This window comes from Struthio camelus, chromosome 26, assembly GCF_040807025.1.
Source record: "Struthio camelus isolate bStrCam1 chromosome 26, bStrCam1.hap1, whole genome shotgun sequence".
Taxonomy (NCBI): Eukaryota; Metazoa; Chordata; class Aves; order Struthioniformes; family Struthionidae; genus Struthio; species Struthio camelus.
In genome coordinates, this window is record NC_090967.1 from 5881420 (window position 1) to 5902038 (window position 20619).

Genomic DNA, 20619 nt, shown 5'->3' on the forward strand with positions numbered 1-20619 from the left:
CTGCACTTAGGACAGTATTACCATCATTATGCTTTCAGCTTCCTTGTTCTACTCAACAGTATGGCCTTATAAAATTAGGTTTCACCACCAGCAACGCTTGCATCACTTTACTCAGCTGTGGGTTTAGCAACGTTAGAAAATTTAGAGGAAAAAAGTTCTTAAAGAGAGACGATCCATGCGATCAATGCGCAAATGCTCTTTTCTGGGCCACATATGAATTTCACGATCTCTCACTTTCAGAAATCATAGCATCACTCTGAACTAGAATAGGACAGACATTCAAAACAAACACTTGACTCAAGATTAACTGTGTGAGCAAGCCAGTAAAGAGCTTCCCAAGGCAACCCATCCAAACTTACCCCTTGGCTTCCTTGAAACTGGATTACCGGCTTTGATGTCACAGCATTCTACAAAAACAAGAAAGAAAGATTACCTTAGAGAAATTAGAAGCTCTAACATTCACTGCCAAAAAATACTCAGCTTGATTTTTCACTTATACTTTTTCCTCTTTATTTTAAGAGAGAAGGTTCCAGGAAATACACACAATTCCAACTAAGAAAACACAAAAACTCCTGAAAGAGTGATTTGTACCTAAAAAGGGATAAAACTGTTGATTTACTCTTTTACTACTGGTTACGCTAATCACTCTTTAAAAAAAAAGAAAAAAAAACAAAACAAAAAACCCCACCCACACTTCAGTGGAAGAAAAATTAAAAAAAATAAAGAAAAAAAGGGCAGCAGACCACCTCAGTATCATTTAGTCTCCGCTCCTTCCTGACCCCTAAGCCACGTTTCCAGCACAAAATACAGTAGCGGTATATTTTCAGTGCTTACGTAACTTACGAGTTAAGCTGGATGTTTGAGGGAAAATTTTATTACAATTCTAGGTCTGAGAAGGCACTAAGCAAATTTTTTCCAACAGAAACCTGGCAATTCATTGGAAAAGCAAACTGCAGCCTCATTGCAAAACACTGTTTTCAGGCTGCCCATTTCAAGAATCAGTCTTTTCCTCCACATTAATTCGCTTACATTTTGGGAAGTCACATGACCTAAGTTTAAAATCACTCTCTGCACAGGACCGAGACACAACTGAAGTCAATTATTTAAGTCTTTTTGCCAAAAGACTAAAGCCTAGCCTTTAGTACTGCATTGCTATGATTCTGCAATGATCAGGAAGGCTTTCAAATTCAAACTCATGCTTGAGGTTTCAACTCTAGGGAAAGAAAATTTATGAAATCCACGCCACACTAAGATAAAGGGTTTTTTGGTCTTAATTTCAGAAGTATTGCGACTGCATTGGTTTTATTTCCCAAGCCATGTAAACTGTTCCAAGCAACACTAAAAGACGTATTCCTGCAGCACAGCAGTTGTGCTCCACAGGGTGGAAAAACATGCTTAACGTGGGATAACACCCTGAATCCTCCAAAAGAAAGAAAAATTTATGAATAGCTTGATATGTCCTTTAGAAAAGGACACGTTTCCACATAAACCAGAGAGACACATTTTCACAGGTAAAGTTTTAAGAGTTTCATGACTGTACGCGTGTACCAGCCTTTTTGAAGTCACATTGCCTGCACTTCCTATAAAGAATCGTGGTGATTTGCACAGTCACAGTTTCTGCTGATTTACAGAAACAGACCTTAACATCTAGCAGCAAAAGGGTTAACAGCTTGAAAGCCCATAAGTTTATCATCATCTCTCTCGTAAGAGCTTTCCAAAGGCTTTCAGCCCAAGAGCGAAGAATCTAAGCCACAATAAGTTGACACTAACAAAAAATATTTCACTAGCAAGAAAAATCCTTTACCACAGATGAATAAGCTCATAATAAGACAAAGTCCTCGGGGTCTTTTAAAGAGCCTACCTAATATAATTTAAGAGATCTGCATCACATCCAAAATTGTCAGGAGATCTGTAAATTTATGGCCGAGTAAAGCAAGAATATGCTTGAATTTGACAGCACTCACTTCGTGTTATATTGTGAATTTTGCAGGCATGAAATAAACTTTATGAAGAAACAATAAACAACTTCTTGCTCTTCGTACAGAGATCACTAAATTCCTTGAGTGCCACGACATTGCATACCACAGCACACTGTTCATAGACAGACTGGCCAGCTTTTTGTTCACGGTGTCAGCATGTGCTGCGCAATGTGCCCGTAAACTCATATGAACATATTTGCGAGAACAAGGATTTGGAGACTTGGCTTAAAAAATGTGTTTTACAAAAATGAGTAATTATCTTGTATAGCTAATTACAAATTCATGAAGTTCTGCAATTAAATCTGGAGAACGACTTAAGTGGAATAAAAAGGTAATATGAAGCGGATAAGAGAAATAACGAGGCAGTAACAATACAAAAGCACCGTTACAGAAATTGGGACAAGCTTTAACTACAGAACTTAAATTCACTAATCTACTTACAAAATGGTTTGAAATTGAATGTGTAATCTCAAAACTTAAAGCTTAGGATTCATGCAAGTTAAATGGCAAACTAGCTTTGCTTTATTTTGCTGCACTTCTGAAATACCATATTTCTACTTCATTTTCTATGCCTAGAGGCTGCTCCATCTTGTGATCTGCTGCACAGGAATACCAGCGTCACGACTCCACGCTGCACTTAACAGAAGGTACCGCATGGAAGCGCCGGATACTGGAGATCCTTGCACAGCCTGAACGCTACTTTTATACGGAAAAAGCGAGGACTGCCAGGAGGCTCCCGGCTTCTTCCAGCAGCACCGCTCCTGCACCTGCATACGCATCTCTCCCCTTCTGCTGATACCCAGTTCCTCGGCTAAAGGTTGCCTGCTGGAGAACGCGCAGGGAAAAAGGAAAACACACACATACCCTAATACAATTAAGGATATGAATTTAAGTACTTTTATTAGATGAAATTAAATTCCTGGGTAGACACCTTCATTCAGAACAAAAGCAAACAGATGAATTAAGCTAAAGTGAGTTTAAACTGTATTTCAATTTATATCTTGAGCTCGTTTGGATTAACTTTCCTGAATGCTCTAGTATGAACAAAGCCCAGCTGCAAAGCATTCCTGCTACCGTTTCCAAAAACCTTACCATCTTCTGAAGTCATCTAATTCTTCTTCCCCAGTAAAACCAGAAAAGTTAACTTCCTTTGTTCGGTTTCCTAGAAGTGCCATACCATCCGTCTTTAACCCTGTTTCTGTATTTCCTTCTACATATATTTTTTTTCACGTATTTATTAGAATTTATTTTAGAAAGTCAGCTGCTCTGCTATATGACAAGATTGCAGTACTGCTGCAAGTACAAGCCTGCCTTTCCCAGAATACACCAAGTTACAGGATTAGCGAATCTTTGGTAAATTAAGAATCCCGATGAAACTTTGCCTTTATGTTCAGTTATGAGGCAAAACAAGACTGACAAATCAGTCTGCAACTCGGCCACCTGCACAGCCTAATCATCTTACGGAGGAATAAAGCTAAAATTTGTTAGTCTAAAGACTTAATATATCCAAGAATAATAACTGAAAGATGAATCGGATGAAGACAAAAATCATAGCAGTATTTCTTTTCTTTTTTTTCTTTTTTTTTTTTCTTTTTTTTTAAAGCAAGGATGCAGCAGCTCAAGCGTTATAAACCAGACACCTCTCAGTTTAACAGGTTTCCTGACACTGGGCTGGGTACAAGATACTTCTCTCTGTGATTAACACCTTTCTCCAACTTTGACAGCGTTTTATACCAGGTTCAAGTGTGAACAAAAACGGTTGTTGGGACACGTGGAACGGCAGAACCAAGCAATGCCATGCAAGAAGAAGAATCATTACTTCTAAACTATATATAGCAAGAGTAGCCAACTAAGACTCATTAATAATTACATGTTCTCTGTTCTGTGTTCATTGTTGTTTCAACAGAAGGCTTTTCTGATTGAAAGGTAATCAATTACTAACGCCTAAAAATCTCTTTAGGAATAACTACCAAAGGTAAAACCAATACTTTCAGACAGCGTAAGACTAAATCAACCCCCTCCCCCCCCCACACAAAACAACTGTCTTTTATTAGCACTTCGTTATGCTCATCTCTGTTCTCTAGCTTCTTTGAGCTAGGAGAGCTAGAAACACTTAATGTATATTCCTAAAGCTGATAAAAGCATAGCAACGCGATAACAGCTCCTTCCAGTTAAAGATTCTGGATCTGGCAAATGGAAGCTTGAGTAAAGAGTAGAAGGAATTTAAAGTTCCAGCAGCCAATGCTACTTCTGCAGACTTAAAAATGGATTTAATGGCTACTTCCCCCCCCCCCCACCCCCATCTCTTACATAAGACCACAGTTACTTCCAGCTTCATATATTCAGAAGAAAAAGCCTTTCTTCCAAGCGGTAATACAATACTAAGTAATAGTAGGAACACCAGAATGTAGAAAATGTGTGCATTTCAGGATAGCATAAAAGCCACAAATTTAATGCAAAACTATTCAAATACTTTAATAGGAAAGATCAGAGAAAGCTGGCATGAGGTTTTAAAAACAGCAACTGGAAAAACTTGATGTGATATTCCTGCATAGAACCAGGAAGGAAAGCTTTACAGTCCATCTTATAAAGCGAATCTGGACACAGTACTTGGCCGAGCAGAAGCTGCACAGCAAGCAGGTCGATGGAGAGGGAAAGGAAGGTTCAGACATCTGAAACGCTCAGGTCAAGTAACCAGCTGGAAACCTCCCCGTTTCTTCGGGGAAATGCAAATAATTAAAGAATACGTTGTTTCGAGAAATTCTGTTATGCGTTTACTGGAATTTATACTGGAGGCAGTGTTAGATGGAAAATATTTGCCTATACTTAAGTATTGGTATATTTGCTTATTTTCTTGGATGTTGAGAGTCACAAATACAGAGCAAAGAGTAAATGAAAGCTTGTCCTTATTTATGTTGGAACAAGAGAATTATTTTCAGAATGTAAAGCTTCTTGCAAACATTTAAAATTAGTTGGCAAGAATTCCAATAAATATACACAAACTATAAAATCAGACTAAGCCCAAGGCCGTTAATGGCCATTTTCATCTATTATGCATATCAACTCAGAAGCCAACTGCAAAGATACGAAAAAACAGAAATTGCTTAAATTTCATACATTTCACACTAATATCCCAAACTCATTGAGGTTGGTCTTTAATTCTTTGGTTATGACTAGTTTATAATTCTTTTACCCTTGCAGTATGGTCCAAATATACTCCCCCCACTACTTCCCTTCACTTCTCAGCACAACTGGGGAGTGGTAAAAGAAAAAAATATATATAATAAAATAAAGCAAATCCCAATCCAGGGGCACGCTCAGTTCAAGCAGACCTGAATGCTTGCGAAAACTTGCAGGCCCAAACAGAACATCTTAACAACTTAGGTCTCCACTTACATTCTGTCTTAAAGACATCACGCAGACTTTGGAAAGTAAGAGACCAAAACAAAGCAAATATATCCAGCGTCTAGCTGTGACGGACTCGCAAGAGACCTACACCTCAGAGTCCCAAAGTTCATTAGAAGTAGCAAAATATATAAATCCCAGTGGAAATACCTTTGAATATACCCTCAACAACTTTAAACAAGGGGGGTGCGGGAGGAGGTCAAGCTTACTAGTAGTCAATTAGCAGAAGTTCGTCTCCCGAGAGGCAAGCACTGCACAGCAGGTAGCGACAAAAGACTTCTCTCAGGCCATCCCGCTTTCTTCTCTCAAACACTTGTATTTTATCTATCAGATACACAGCAGTAGAAAGCTTTCCGAATGTTGTTACATAACATCTATCACTTACGGAATTAACACAGCGTCTTTCTGCAATACACTTTGCGTCTGCTTCAGGCCTCCTAACGACCTCGCTGGAGGACACTCACGGGCTGCAGACAGAGCGAAGCCTGCAGAGACTCCGCAATGATAGATTCTGCATAATTTTTGTTGACCTAAACCGCAAAGCCTTCCAGCGCTTTTTCTACTGCGGACACCTCGTAGACAAGTTACTAGTCTTATTACTCAAATCCAATGTTCTGGGTGAAACAGTCTTGGAAACCCTGCATCTACAAACACTACAGCAAAAGTTGAGCTCCCTACACAAAGAGGCGTCACTAGCCACTTCCGCAACGGCCAGCTGCCAAGGTCAGAAACACAGCCAAAGCGGAGCCCTCCAAAGGGCCGGAGGTCTCCCTGGGTCTCCAGGGGCGACAGCCGCGAAGCGGTGCCCGCAGGCGAGGGTCGGCCTGCTCCGGCAGCCATCCCGGAGCCGACCCCTGCAAGCGCCCGTTCGCTCGCCCTGTGCGATGCTGCCCCGTTTATTACTTCGGTGCAGGAAGAGTTACCAAACGATGAAAGCCTAAGTTCCCCCGCTCTTGCGCCCTCTTTTCTGCTCCCCAACATTAAAAAGGAGCGTTTGTTTGGGTGGAAGAACGAGCACTCAAGCTTTTAATAAAAATCGTTAGAAAAAGGTGCTTTTGATGAAGGTTTAAGAGGTGGAGACTTATCAGTTACTTTGAGAATTGTATTCTGTATTTATTAGGAACTATGGCTTCCCTAAGACCATTCATGCATGCAAATCATCACTGCAATATTAAACACCTACAAATCCTAGCCACAACACAGTACAAGTAGCAATAAGTCATAAGGAGCTTTTACGTTAGTCAAAATGCTAAGCCATGTATTTTGAAGTTGAAATTGCTAAACTGCAAAATATATACTGACTTCCTTGTTTATAACTGTATAATTTTAAACGGGCTATTACAGCACAAATGTCACTTCCCCAGGAATCTAAAATTTCAGGTTCAAAACCAAGAGCGCCCTACAAGATAGAAAACTGAAGTTTTCTGTTAAGAACGTTAGCACAAAGCTGAAAAGGTTTGACACTCCTGAAACCATGGCTGTGAGATAATTTCAATAGCTGTGAAAGCTCCACAAGAAAGTGTCACAAGCATACAAACTCTTACATCACTACACAACCTGAACATCAGAGATAGCAGCCCACGTGAAACACAGAAAACGGCTGCCTTCGAGTAAGTTTTGAGAGTAAAACACATGATTGTTAAGTTAAAAAACATAGGCTAATTGAAAGGCTTTGGGCATGCAATGTAAAGCAGAAGCTCAGTCCCTAAATGGACAATAGCTTGTATCAGCAAACTAGAAAGCAATTAAACTCCACTGTCATCAAGATGTCACCCCACAGGCACGAGAGCTGAGCTAGCCATGGAGTCTGTTCTCTCATGCATGCCTGGTTATTCTGATCTCTTCTAATCCAGGTTAAAAAGATCTTACTGAACAAAGTGTAATGTATTTGTTGACGTGATTCTTAGCTGCAGAATTCATTTGGAAACTTAAACTGAAACAACCGAACACTGCTTCCCCACGCTGCAGTGCTTGTCGAGGCAGCAAACCTCAGTATACTTCCCTGCTGCACAGTAGTTTTAAAACAGATGCAAGAAAGCTTTCTCTAAAGAGGAACCAGGAGACGGGAGAGACTGAGAAATGTTGTAAGCGGAGCCAACCGGCCTACCCCAATGCCTGCTCCACCACCCTCAAAACTCAGACAACTGCATAACAGCTAACCGAGGCTGATGCTTGCCAGCTCCACGGTGACAACACGCAGCTTCAGTACATAGTGGCTGGCTACAGTTTTTACTGTTGCACTAGGGGAGCAGTCATGCAATTCTTCAAATCCCATCTTTCTTCTCTATCGTTTGTCCAGAGCACGAAGCTCCTTGGTGGGACTCATCTTTGAGGCCCTGTTGTTACACACAGGGCTCCTCCATGGCACTAGTAAGCAATCTTGGCAAAACTCAGTGCAGTTATGCTTTGCATAGAGGGTAGTTCAAGTTCCTGTTAAGCTTTATGCTCAAGCCCAATGAAAACCCTTTTAGTTTCAACCTGGTAACTTCAAGCAACCTTCTCAGACAGGCCTCAAAAGAATCTCTGCTTCCTAGTGCAGAACCATACTGTGCTTTTACTTATCTTGTATGCGCAAACCAAGCCTTTAAACTCCAAAAGAACAGATGTCTCTGACACAAAATACAACATTTGGATCATCTTTAACATCGGACGGCAAATATTGTGAAAAGCATCTTTGGTAAAGAAAGCTCCAACTCACTGCACACAGGAAAAAATGCTGGGACAAACCACACATTGCTTGCAGTCATTAAGCCAAGATGTTTGGCTAGCACAAGCTAGCACGGTAGTTTTCCACTAAGAAGAAAAGCTACACATATACACAATTTAGATATGCTTTCAGAAAGAAAATTAAAAAGAGGATCAATTCCTTAGAGAGACAATTGTCAAGTTAAAATACTTTCATTTAGCATATGCTAGTTACTATATACCTAATGCATCTGTCGGAGCATGACTATTCTGATCACTGTTAAACAGCCTACCCGGTTTGGCTGTGGAAAGACCTCTAAGACAAACAGGTTTCAATAGCTATCGCATCCCTTCCCAAGAGCAGCAACCACCAAATGACTTCTTGCAATCCCTCTTCCCAAATTTCTACAGCAATTCAAACACAGTTAACCTACTATTTTTCAAGAGTGGCAAGATGGATATGGAATTGTTATGTAATAATTATGAACAAGAGTGTGATCTGGCCACAGAAATATTTGTAAGAGATGACTTAAAACTTTTCTTGACTGCTGTTCCAGCTCAGTAAGCGACTACAGGAAAGCAAAGGCAGGCAGTCAATGCAAGAAATCCAGAGAAGGGCTCTTAAATAAATTCTAAAGGGGCAATTAGCTTTAAGGATGCAATGATCTGTTGCCAAAGAAAACGCAAGCTTTGTTTTTCCAGACAAAGGAGCTAGGACATCCAGAGAACACTGCAGAGTCAAACCTACCTGTCTCCAGAGAGGGGCTCAACTGTTAGGGGACTGGTTACTGCAGAGAGGGAAATGGCAAATGGAGAACTATAAGCCTTAGGGAAAAGCAGACATAGGCATAGTTTAATTCATTTTAAGAGCCACAACACTTCTGTTCTAAATAATACTTTCTTTTCGAATAGCTAGTTGGTCACGGGATCCCATCACTGCTGCTTCCAAAGAGAATGGCAAGACCTTTGACCTCACTGCCTGAAGTAAGCAGTTAGCAAGCGGCTGCAGTTCTTGATTGGGTAAGACTGGGAAAGCAGAGCAATTCCATGCCAGAAACTTGCAGTCTGAGGTCAAAGAGGATGCGTATGCTAAGAAACAGGAAAAGGTCAGAGTTGGTTTGTGACACCAAGTGTCCCTTGCTCCCAGTTAACTCAGTTATGCATCTTCAGCGCTGATGGAGACATCAGCTTCATTTGGGAATCCAAGCTTGGAGACTACAGGCTCATTTCCCGCCGGTACAGCATTCCCTTTTTTTATTTTTTCTTCCCTTTTGCTTTTCTGGGGATTGACCGGCAAGAGAAACTATAATCTTGAAGCCTCAACTCCTTATGCTTAAATCTAGACTGTCAGAACAACTTAAAAGATGATTATCTGTAGTTTAATCATTACAGAACTCTCACTGACTTCAATATTAACAAGACTGGGCTACTTAGGGAGGTTTTTGCCAATGGCCAAATCCAAACAGTTTAATTCCCCTTATTTCCAAAGGTTTGAGCATGCAGGACTTCCAAGGGAAAAGAGGCTGTTCGCATCCTCATGTGCATGTCTGTGTTTAGTACAACTGTTCAAAAGAGTCTGGAAATCTATTAATACATGTCTATAATGGAAGAGTTACCAAAACACATAAAAACCATTCCCAGGTTTAGTACAATAACCCAGGAGGTCTCTTTCAGTTCCAAGTCAAAAATCCTAGCAGTTTTGATACGTTTACTGTATCTCTCTCAAAAGGAAGTTCCATTTTTGTGTTATTGGATTTTCTGCATCCGTTGCTCATTACGAAAGGGTGTTCCAAACCCTCGCTGAAGCCGAGACTAGTAGACCTCAAAGCTGTTTTAATTTTATTAGTCAGCACTGTGCTCTTGAGCCAGAAATATCCATTAATTTAAATGCCCTTACCTTCCTCAGTATGGGTCTCTTCCTGCTCTGCCCAACCCAGCCGCCCAAGATGGAGGTTCAAGAACCCTCTCCTTTTTCCTGCTAGCGCACTAGAAAGCAACAAATTCCCATAGTTGTTTTATTACCATTTTCCAGAGGGATTTTTCCTCTGTAACAATAAAAGGCAAAACTGGGAAAGCATAGAACAAGTCGAAACAGTATTTCCTAAAGCTCTTGAAAGGGATAATGCTGTGCTGGCAAATTCATAGCAAAAATTAAAGCACAAAACTAGAAGCAGTTCTACTGCTTTGTTACACTCAAACAATTGAGTAGAGCTCGGGGAAAAAGTCATTTCATGTTAATTTAATACATCCCCAAACCCATCCCTTTTTTTAAGAATAGCAGCCATATAGTCATTTGCTTATAAAGGGGGAGAAAGTTTGTGCTTCAGTCGGAATTTAAGTCACCTCCTGTGGCCTGAATCTACCCTTTTCCTACACAGCAGTACCGTGTGTCTTTTAGCACAGTTAGACCTGCCAACAGATATATCTGCCACACTGTAAATTAAAGATAGGATAGAAACAAGAAGGTGAACACTGGTATTTTTAAAGTACAGGCAAAGGAAAGCAAAGCCTCATAATTTGTTTTTGAAACACAGGGCATTTTTCACCAGGAAACACAAACTATTCCACAAAGAAATTTCCCATAGTGCCTACACAGGCTGGGAATACTATTTAAGTTTAATAATTATTAAACTAGTCGCTCGATGAAAGCTAAGTAGTACGGCTTCAGAACCTGTACGCTATTGCATTACAAGTCAGTTTACAGAGATCTCAGTTCTGGCAAGAATCCCATTAAGACATCCATGCTCAATATTCCCTGGGTAATCATCTCTTGCATGCAACACTGCTTGTTTTTGCAGCAGAATTTTATTGTAGCTATCAGATGATCTTGTTAAATTGGGAAAGGACTGAAAAAAAAACTGGCAGAAGGAAACTGAATCATCTGAAATTCCCAACTCCGTGAAAGGTGAACAGCAGTTCTGTTTTTCCCTAAAGGCTTTACTTAAACAGTTTTAGGAGCCAAGAATCATTAAGGGGTTTTAAGATTCTCTTAGATTAATATTTTAAAAGTGATTCCTCTAGTACAAGATATCTTGAATGAAGGCTTCTGTGCTTCCTCCCAAAGAGGAGGGAGGTTTTCTGACTATTTACTGGATGTTTGAGATGTGGTTGCCTCTCAAAGGAAACAAAGAAGCATCTGAACATCCTGAGGAAAGCAATTTCAATCATGGAAAATTACTTGGCTTGCCAAGATCTATCTTAGAAATGGTAGTTTTCACTGATTAGCCTTTCCAAAACAATACAAGAAATACTCCTTTCGGGCTATTTTGACAACTAAGTTAGGTCTGCGAAATGCAAAGACGGTGGCATTTTTGGTCTGATTTCCCAAAAAGGATCACAGCAACTACACAGATGTCTCTTTGTCCTGATTCTTCCGACCCTCAAGGGGCTCAAAACTGGAAGGTGGATACAAGCGACAAAAGATGATTTCAGTAAGCTTCAAGGAAAAAGTTGGGATTAGCTACTAAACATCGGGTAGATCAAGACTCGTTCCTCTCACTGGGGAGCAGGAAGCAGAAGTCGGCTAATAGGCATTTACCAGGCAGCAGCAAGCCAGCCCATCAGCACAGCTAAAATCCAGCCATGCACAGGCAGAGAGGGACCCAACTTGGTGAGACGAGACTTGCTTATTTCTTTTACTCAAAGCACAATGTGCCCACTATGAATATTCACCTGTTTTGGTGGCCAGTTACATTCTGTATAAATGCTCCTCTTATTTCAACCTGATACGTGATTCTGTCAAATTCCTGTCCTGAACTGTTCCGCAGGGTAGCAAATGAAGTCAGAGATGGCTCGTAGCACTACAGATGTAAACGAAGCAACTCACTTTTAGTGCTCACATTGCGATATAAATATAATACGAAGGTGTTCCAGCAAAGCACCTTCCAAGAGAGCCACAAAATTATCATTCTTAACTCAAAACAAGAGCTAACATTGTTTTCTGAGCGGCTACCCTACAAAAACTGCTCGAAGACGCTTCTTTATCTGACCCTTCACAACTACAAAGGGCACGCATTCCCACTGCTTTGGCCAGACCTAAGACACTGATGAAAAAAGTCACTCTCATTTAGAAATGAGAGAAGCAAAAGAGTTAAAGGAAGCTTTTCTATAAGTAACTGTATCAAGTATATGTACTACAAACTGCTAAATACACCAGGCTGTTTCTTTTGATTTTAGCCTCTGCACTGTACAAAATCAACCATGCCATGATACTGCCTCTTCAACACTTTGAAACAACTTCTCCTCCTCCTCTCCACCATAAACAAGAAAATTTTCATAATTGATTATAACGGCCGAGCTCTTCCATCCAAGGATGGAGGCCATGTTGTGGAAGTGATGTAAAGTGACTAGAGAACAAGATTTAGAGTCAAAACTTGTTCCTTTTGCATTCCATCAGAAGTTTTCCTTGGATGACCATACATGAAACATTTCTCCTCTGGGCTCCCACTCCTCCGTCTGTGAAACACAGCTACAAATACTTCATGGAGTATTTGTAGAGCATTCAGGTCCGTAAACAGGAGCTGGATTGCACTGGTACCTCCAACCAACGGTTTTCAACCCAGTGATCCTTAGACCCTAGAAGAGGTTCGCAGAGCAGCAAGAGATACGTAAAAGAAAAAAATATATATATAAAGAATAGGTTAATATAATAACTTACCACTGTGGAAAACTTTGAGCCTAAGGGAGAGTTTAAAAGCCACAACTTTTGAGCTATGCTGAAAGGTAAGAAAACACTTAAATAACATTACAGGCAAAAATGCCTCCAAGTACTCCAATACTACTAGCTAGCTTAAAGTCTGTCTGAAAGAAAGGAAGGAGGATACTCTTTAATTAGACTAGGTGGATTTCACTGAATATTGAGGTGCTCAGCTCAGACTTCAAGTACTATTCCCATGTTAGTCTTGTAAAAATGCCGAATGGGTACAGTCAGCTAGACCTCTCAGGCAAAAATAAGTATTTTGAATGGCTTCCACAATACCTGCTTTACTGTGTTCTTCGCCAGTCTGTGGGTTCATAACTACTTCGATTTTTTGAGCTATTTTTCTGTCGCCTATCAGGTTGAAGGGCACTCAGCCAGGAAGAGAAGCTGGTTAATTACAGCTAGCGAACTGGCTGTACGCAAATTGCTAGCAAATGTACAGCTAGAGCGAACTGATGAAAGAAAAAATCTGCCAGTTTGGCATCTTAAGGATCATACGTAACAAGCAGGTAATTCACCTTCTCAGGCTGAACGAAGGTAACATTGCTTTTATAGCCAAGAGGTTATTTTGAGCATTTAGCAGCTCTACTATGTCAAGCTGCTTGTGCAAAGCAGGATGAGACATTTAATACATAAAATTAAAGCAAGTGATTAAACGCAGAGCAACACTGGGTTACAATTTATAAAACAGGAACAGTGAAATATCAGAAGCTGACAGTGGTTTCTGACCTAGTTTTAACTGGAGAACAGTCAAAGAGCTGAAAAGACTGAGGCGAGGCTGAAGGTGCTGAAATTCCAGTACTGGAGCTTTAATGCCTGGGAACGGGATTACAGCGAGAGCCCTCAGACGTTCAAGCTACAAATGAAGCTTCACAGACACCAAGGAACTTAAGGTTCAAGAGCTTCAGTTTAACATCCAGATGCACGTTCTGGGGAGGAGGGATGGGAGGATTTGCACAAGGTGGCGATGAATGAAGTAATGAACGCATTGAGGACCTTCCCTGTCCAACTTGGCCTTGCTGAATGGTGGCTTTGGGGCAGCCAAGAGGCCAAGATTAGCAGGAGATAATCTTAAAGTCTGAAATACAGGAGGGGGCAGTTTTAAAATGTAGTGTGGGTTTCTTCCAAAAAAAAAGATATTTTAGTTGCTTTTCTTCTGAGAACATGAATGCGCTATCAAACACCTGTGCTTCATTTGCATAACAAGAGAAAAATCAAAACCCCATTACACAACTAAATTGCAAGCACTTTAGTACTGAAGGCTACCAAAAGATACAGGAGTTTCGGTACAGGAAAGAATTGGAGTGATCCCATCCCAATAAGCTGCTCGTGTGCCTCCTTCCTCCTCTTCTCAATTCTGTTCCAGAGTCGAATACGCTCCTAATAAGCGGCTACACACTGTTTTTAAGCCTCATTAAGAAGCAGTATGTTGCTGGCCTAACATGTCACATTTTTAAATGACCTTTGTACTGAGAACAGTGTTACCAAGCTGCTAAGAACAGAAAGAAAACTCGGTATCCGTGATTAGAAGAGGTATGTTCTGGTTGTTTGCATTTTTTTTGTTCAAAAAAAAAAAAAAACCCACCTGCCAGTAAACCAAGCCATTAAAAAAAAAAAAAAAAGAGTAATTCTATCTGAAGGGCAGCTGTGACGGCATCAGCCCTGTTAGCCATTCTTAACATTGTACTTATCACACAAGGTAAACAGGAGTGACTATCAGTTAATGAACAACACAACCCTAGGGCTGAATTTTAAAGAGCATTTTCTCCACTGAAATCTTTTAATGAAAATACAGCAATTCTAACCCATCAAATTTGCTTGCGAAAGTCTAATTTGTTTCAGGATGTATTAAGACACAAGGGCTGATTCATTTGACTGTGTGCTCCTAAGATGGATTAAACTAGCTGCTGAAACATCAGTATGATCCTTATCTTCCACAAAGCTTTACTACTATTCTTGCAAGAGAAACTGTAGAAAGGCAATTTAGAGATCAGATTGGCTAACTCGTTCAACCATCCCAGAGCGCATCTCACCTAACATGCACGCTGCTGCGCCTAGGAAAACAAGCCTGGGCCAGTTTTCTCCTGGTGCCCAACTATATACCCTATTGACACTTAAAGGGAAGCGTAATTACTAGTCTGCCAAAGTTCTACTTAAGAAAATCTGCAGACGTTCCTCAAGGAGCCAGAGCCAGCTCTGCTGGCTGAGGCTGCGATAAACCCAAGTCAGCAAAGCCAGAATCCTACAGAGACTCCTAAGGGAACCCCAAAGAAATCCTACCACTAATACCACACAAGCCAGAGCAACCATAAAAGCTAAAACCAGCTCAGACACAGTTGCTTTTTGTTTTCAGGCATCACAGACATCTGAACAGAGGTGCTCCAAAACTCACCAGGACTCGAACACAACACAACAGAAGGCAGCATTCAACAGGGACTCCACTGAGACACTGAAATTTTCTATGTGTCACTCACTAACTCCCCCATGAAGATAGCGAGAAAGAAACCACACAAGCTAATCTTTTCCATTGTTGAGGGAAGTTGCCCCCCAAAAATCCCAAACGAAGTACTGGGCAAAACAGGCACGTTAGATTTTCTATCATGTCATAACCTCAGTGTGTTAAATACCCTCTCCTAACACATTGCTGCCAACTGCCTCTTAGCAAACACCATCCTTCAGTGGTGCTTGCTCTTCTCTGACACCAAACTGAGCACAGCAGACTGGAGAAGCCGCTACCGAGTTAAATGAGGTACTCCATTTCCTTCAGCAGGCTTTTTGGAGAAAAGCACAGAACCCACACTGTTTTAACTACATTTTTATTTGCACTGCCAGGCTGGTTGGTAACAAACTTGCTCCAAAAATAGAGTGACAAACAGTAAAAGAAAGAACATACTCTTCTAAACTGGCAAAAACTACCCCTTACAAAAAAGTCAGATGTTTCTTGCTCCCTGCAAGGACACCTGTGAAAGTTAGGGTTACAACAAATTTCAAAAATGAACATGAAAAGTTTTAAGATAAGAACAGTAAAAACATACCACCTCTGCTGACTAAATAGAGATCGACCACAGACCTGCAAAAAGTCTCACTGGGTCTATGCCCAAAACCCCCAAGAGATTTCATACATTAAGATAGAGAATCTCTTTTGCCTTTCAGAGCAAAGCTAGTCAGTTAATCTAATTCGCACATGCAAAAGTAGTGGTATGGCCACTGAGCTGTTACTTAATTGTCTGACCAGAATTTTTGTTCCAAATATAACAATCCACACAAGTTCTAGTCAGCTGAAACCTTATGCTCTCTTAACTGAGCCCATCTGAGGTTAGAATAAAAGAATGCTTCTTCCTGATGTCAGTGTCCTTAAATTTAGTCTTAGTGACAAGTAAAAGGCCTTTATATTGAGTTCGACAGACTTAACTGTATGAGAAAGCCAAAACTTGGAGCAAAATGCAGGCACCATCTGCATTAGACACATCTCCAGCGCAAATGACTGCAGAGCATCAGTGGGAAGGTCATGGAAACCTGCCTGACACTACAATACCAACCCTTCTAAGTAATAAATCTCTCTCTCCTTTTTTTTTCCTCCTTGCTTTAAGAAACACAAAAAGAAAGTGTTCTATATTTTAATGCAGTAATCACTGCTGCACCATTTTAATGCACAATAAACATAGTCCTTGATATATTCGTAAAGGATTTCAGCATCATGCCTCTAGAGAAGTGTTTGAAATTGGTTTTAATCACCACTACCTTCCACATCAACTAAAGTGCATGTTTCACACAGATTTAAGATAACCCACTTACTTTCATAAAGCTTATTTCAGTCTCTTTTGCTTTATCCATTACTGTCTCTCTCTCCCTATCCCCATGTTCCTAAAGAGAAACCTAGCTTACCTAGCAAACCTATGTGGGTTTCAGAACTCCCCGTCTTCATGGTCAGAAGCACTCTAGGCTGGAAGCACTGCTTTATTAAGATACAATTGCTCGGCTGCATCATTTTCCTTCTCCTTTAGGAAACCTCACCTTATTTCTAGAATGAGGATTAGTAGTTACCATTACATGCGTCAAAACCAGGCTGTTCCTGAGGCGCACAGCACCCAGGAGCTATCAGAAACCAAACAGTAACCATCCTCAGCCCTTCAACAACATTAGAGAACACGGTCCCCGCTAATGCTCCATCACAGCAGCAACGCAGGAAACATTTCAGATCTTACAGTAGAAAAGAAAACAGGGTAAGTGCAGGAACTTCCCTACCAAATATCCAGACAGGGAAAAGCACACAAACCCTCAGATAATTACAGTTCTTTTTATTACTAACTCTTCTTGGAAAAGGAGGCAGAGCATGCGACTGGACCACCATGCTCCCATCAAAATACAGCTCCCCTGGCAAGCACCAAGTGGGGAAACCAGTGAGCAAGGTCTGCCACAGGTGTCTCCGAAAGCACTCTTCAAAAGAAATTGGCCAGTAAAGCTCCTACGCACCGAAAGAGACTATTTATGGGTAGCACAGGAAGTTCTTAACTCTGTGAGAAGACAGACCAGAGGTCACAATTCAGGTTTCATCAGCTCTGACAGCTGAACACCCCTGGAAGTTCAGACAGGTGCTATCAGTGTCTTCAAAACCAATTTTAATGAAATAGGAACACAGGAACTATCGTTTCAGAGAAGAGCAAGGTCCTGCCTGGTCCAGTCTGTCCTCAGCAGCACCGGCATCAGACCCCACTGGAGGAAATGAAGAAATTCAACGACGGGAGATGATTCCATAACCTGACTGGAGTGAACTTCTTCCCAGCTCCAGGCAGTTTATAGCAGTTTCATTCTGAATCACAAGCTTGCAGATTCATTTTGGGACAACGTGTTAAACCCCCACAAGTCAGGAAGTTAATGAGTTGCTGCGACCTAATCAGGGCTGCCACACCACACCTCCAGCAAGTGTCAGACTCGCAGGGAACAACTTCAAAGGCTGGGCAGACCTCAAGCTCTCACTGAGAGCAAGGGCTGCTCCCTTCCTGAGCCTCCCAGTGGAAAGGTGAGCCTGGCAAGAGACGACTGCCTTATATGGCTTCCAAGGCACAATTTCCGCTTGCCCAAGCTCAGGCAGGGTGGAAAAAATTTGCTTCCCTGCCACTCCGCCCAGCTCAGGCTTTGAAAAGCATCCACTGAACCCTGGATCCGTAAGGAATGGAAGAATTTACGCTAACGTTTATGTGGATCGTAATCCCTGGAAGAGGTGAAGCGAAGGTTTTGGCAACAAGATAAATCACCTCAAACACCAGGAGAGAAATGGGAGCAAAATGGTCGCTACTCCAACAAAGATGCCCAGAGAGGTTGTAACCACAACCTTCTCCTCTTTGCGTGCCATATGACTAATTTTGCTTGTTATTCAGACACACTTAATCCCCTTAAATTTCATGGCAGCAAGCTTTATGAGTTAATTATGAGTTGTGAACATTAATTCATTTCACCAATTTATCCACAATACACTTTACTATATAGCAGGAGTATAGTTTCCAGAATCAAAAGCTAATATAGTCTCAAGTCAGGTTTATGCACTGTTTTCTTCCTAAGTCAGTGCTTCCTTTGGCAGTTACAGATAACGATACTGAAGCCTGTCCAAGCTTCTAGTCACAGTAAGGTTAATGTAATTCACATCCATGTCATTATCAACTTCCACAGCATTGCAGAGAAATTCTCTCGGACTTACCCACCCCGGAGCAAGCGTCCTTCTCACTGAACGTAAATACAATCGTGTTCACAGTACTGAACGTCTGCAAGCGCAAGAAAGCTGCTAGCTAAAAACAAAGCATAGCAGTTGGAGTCAATTAAAAGGCTGCTTTACTCTCAAAATAAATGCTCTTATGTGGATTACTATAGCATTTTTAATTTCTAAAATGCATTTTTTTTTCCATTTTCTCTCCTTCATCCCCTACACCAAGAACATCTCCCTTTCTCATAGCGTATTTTTTTCCTCTGTGCAGGAACCGAGGAGGGATTTATCTCGAGTTATTGGTGGTTTGTCTTCATTTTTGTCTACCAGTCACCAAATGGCAAAATGCAGCTCCTCCGCACACAGATTCTCTCAGAAGGGAGAAAAATGGTGGCAAAAAAAAGCCTAAGAAACTAAATTTTGCCAATTCCCGTGTTCCCCTCTTTTTGGGGACTGGGAAAGACAGAAACACAGTCCATTTGATTTTCTCATAGAAACCGGGAGCCAAAAACAACTGAAATCAGTGCCGGAGCTGGAAAGGTACAACAGAATTCACACAAACATAAAGTCTAGACACTGAAATGTGGAAATATGATTCAAATAACCACAACTGGCACATAATGTATTGATTGCAGCCCATCACAGAACAGGCCCTCAGAGAGCAAGAATACAGAAAAGGAGATTAATTCAATGCCTTCCACTTCAGTTTTAGAAGATATGGATCTTTTGGGCATAACGATACCGATTGAGCTAGCATTTCTTCCATCCTGCTGGGCTTTTTGCTAAGCTTTTATGTAACGCGTCTCTTCTTGCTAAAGAATGACAATTAGCTGAAACTATTCTCGCAGCACAGATCTTGTACGAACAAAACTTCTCAAGTATCAGGTGACTGCTTTCTTATCAAAGGACAGCCTATCAGCTAAACTGCACAGGTCTTGAAATGTTTCAAGCAAGTAGTCAAGAGGATGTTTGTACCGGTGAATTCCGAATACTACAAAGGTGCAGATGACCAGCTGTTTTTAGGAAGTTTCACAGTACTTACAGATCTCCATTACAGGCAGACACAAATCTAAAGCAGAAAGTCTGCACCTACCGTTAAACTGATGGCATAACCTGGAACAGAGGCCAAAGCCAGAAGCACAACTCAAGCTTTGCTTGCAATGATATGCACAGATTACACTTCGAGACACTGGATTCAGCCTTTTTCCCCATGATGACCTACTTTCCTGCAGTAAAGAGGTATGTCTCAGGACCATACCCAGAGCCTCCAGGGATGGTTGCAGCTTCTGCATATAAGAAGAGTAATGCTAGTGGTGGCAGCCGGCCTGAAGAGACCAAGACAGTAAAACATCTCGGCTTTCCCTGAAAGCCTTAGGCTACAGTATTCCCTCCTGCAAAACAAATGACAAGGAAAGTTCTGCTGTACAGACAGAGGGGAAAATAGAGAGTTAACAGCAGTCAGACTAGCTAGATCAGGGAAGACTCAAGTTGGGTGGAGGTGGGCAGCTAAGTCAAGTCATGCTCACAAGCAGTGACCTCTTTTTTGAGTTAAACAAATGCTGGTTTCTTTAAATTAAAGAGGCACTAGTCCAATGTAAAGAAAGGAGAGACCAAGTGCACGGAACAGTGTTTTTCTAGACTGCCTTTTTGCTGGAGCAATACAAAAAGGATTGGATTTTGGTAGTTTCTCGCTACAGCAGTGATAGACACCATCCGTCTGCAAACCAACTGCAGAGGGGTTATCCTGTTTATTATAACAATTCTTTAAAAAAAAAAAAAAAAAGGCAGTCAAAAAGGCAATACTAGGTTACCATGGTGTGCAAAAATTGCCTTACGTGCACGGAATGTTTCTAAGCAACACATGTGCTACTATAGACAACTCCTCTTATCAGCAAATCCAAGCTCCTTCCCTGGATAATGCATTTAGGTCAAGCTAAGGAACGGTGGATGAAGACGACTAGTTCTGGTGATGTCTCTTCCGTATCCACTCTGCAGATAAAATATTAGCAAAGTCCCTGTTATCCGGCTTTTTTCCATTAGCATTAAGGTCACTTAAGAAAATGGTTCCTCCAGAAACAACATTAACCTTAACTATTCAGAGGTAACTTGAGCTCACCCTTCTTGAAGTTATGCCTGACAATGAACTGAACATC

General features: G+C 41.1%; 1 protein-coding gene across 1 annotated transcript in view; it reads right to left on the reverse strand.

The window, feature by feature from the left end:
- The window catches only part of ELL (elongation factor for RNA polymerase II), a 54424-nt gene that overhangs the window by 27585 nt on the left and 6220 nt on the right, over positions 1-20619 (reverse strand). The window contains exon 2 of the mRNA XM_068920198.1: positions 360-407. Coding sequence (XP_068776299.1) covers positions 360-407 — 48 coding nt within the window. The remainder of the gene's footprint in view (positions 1-359; positions 408-20619) is intronic.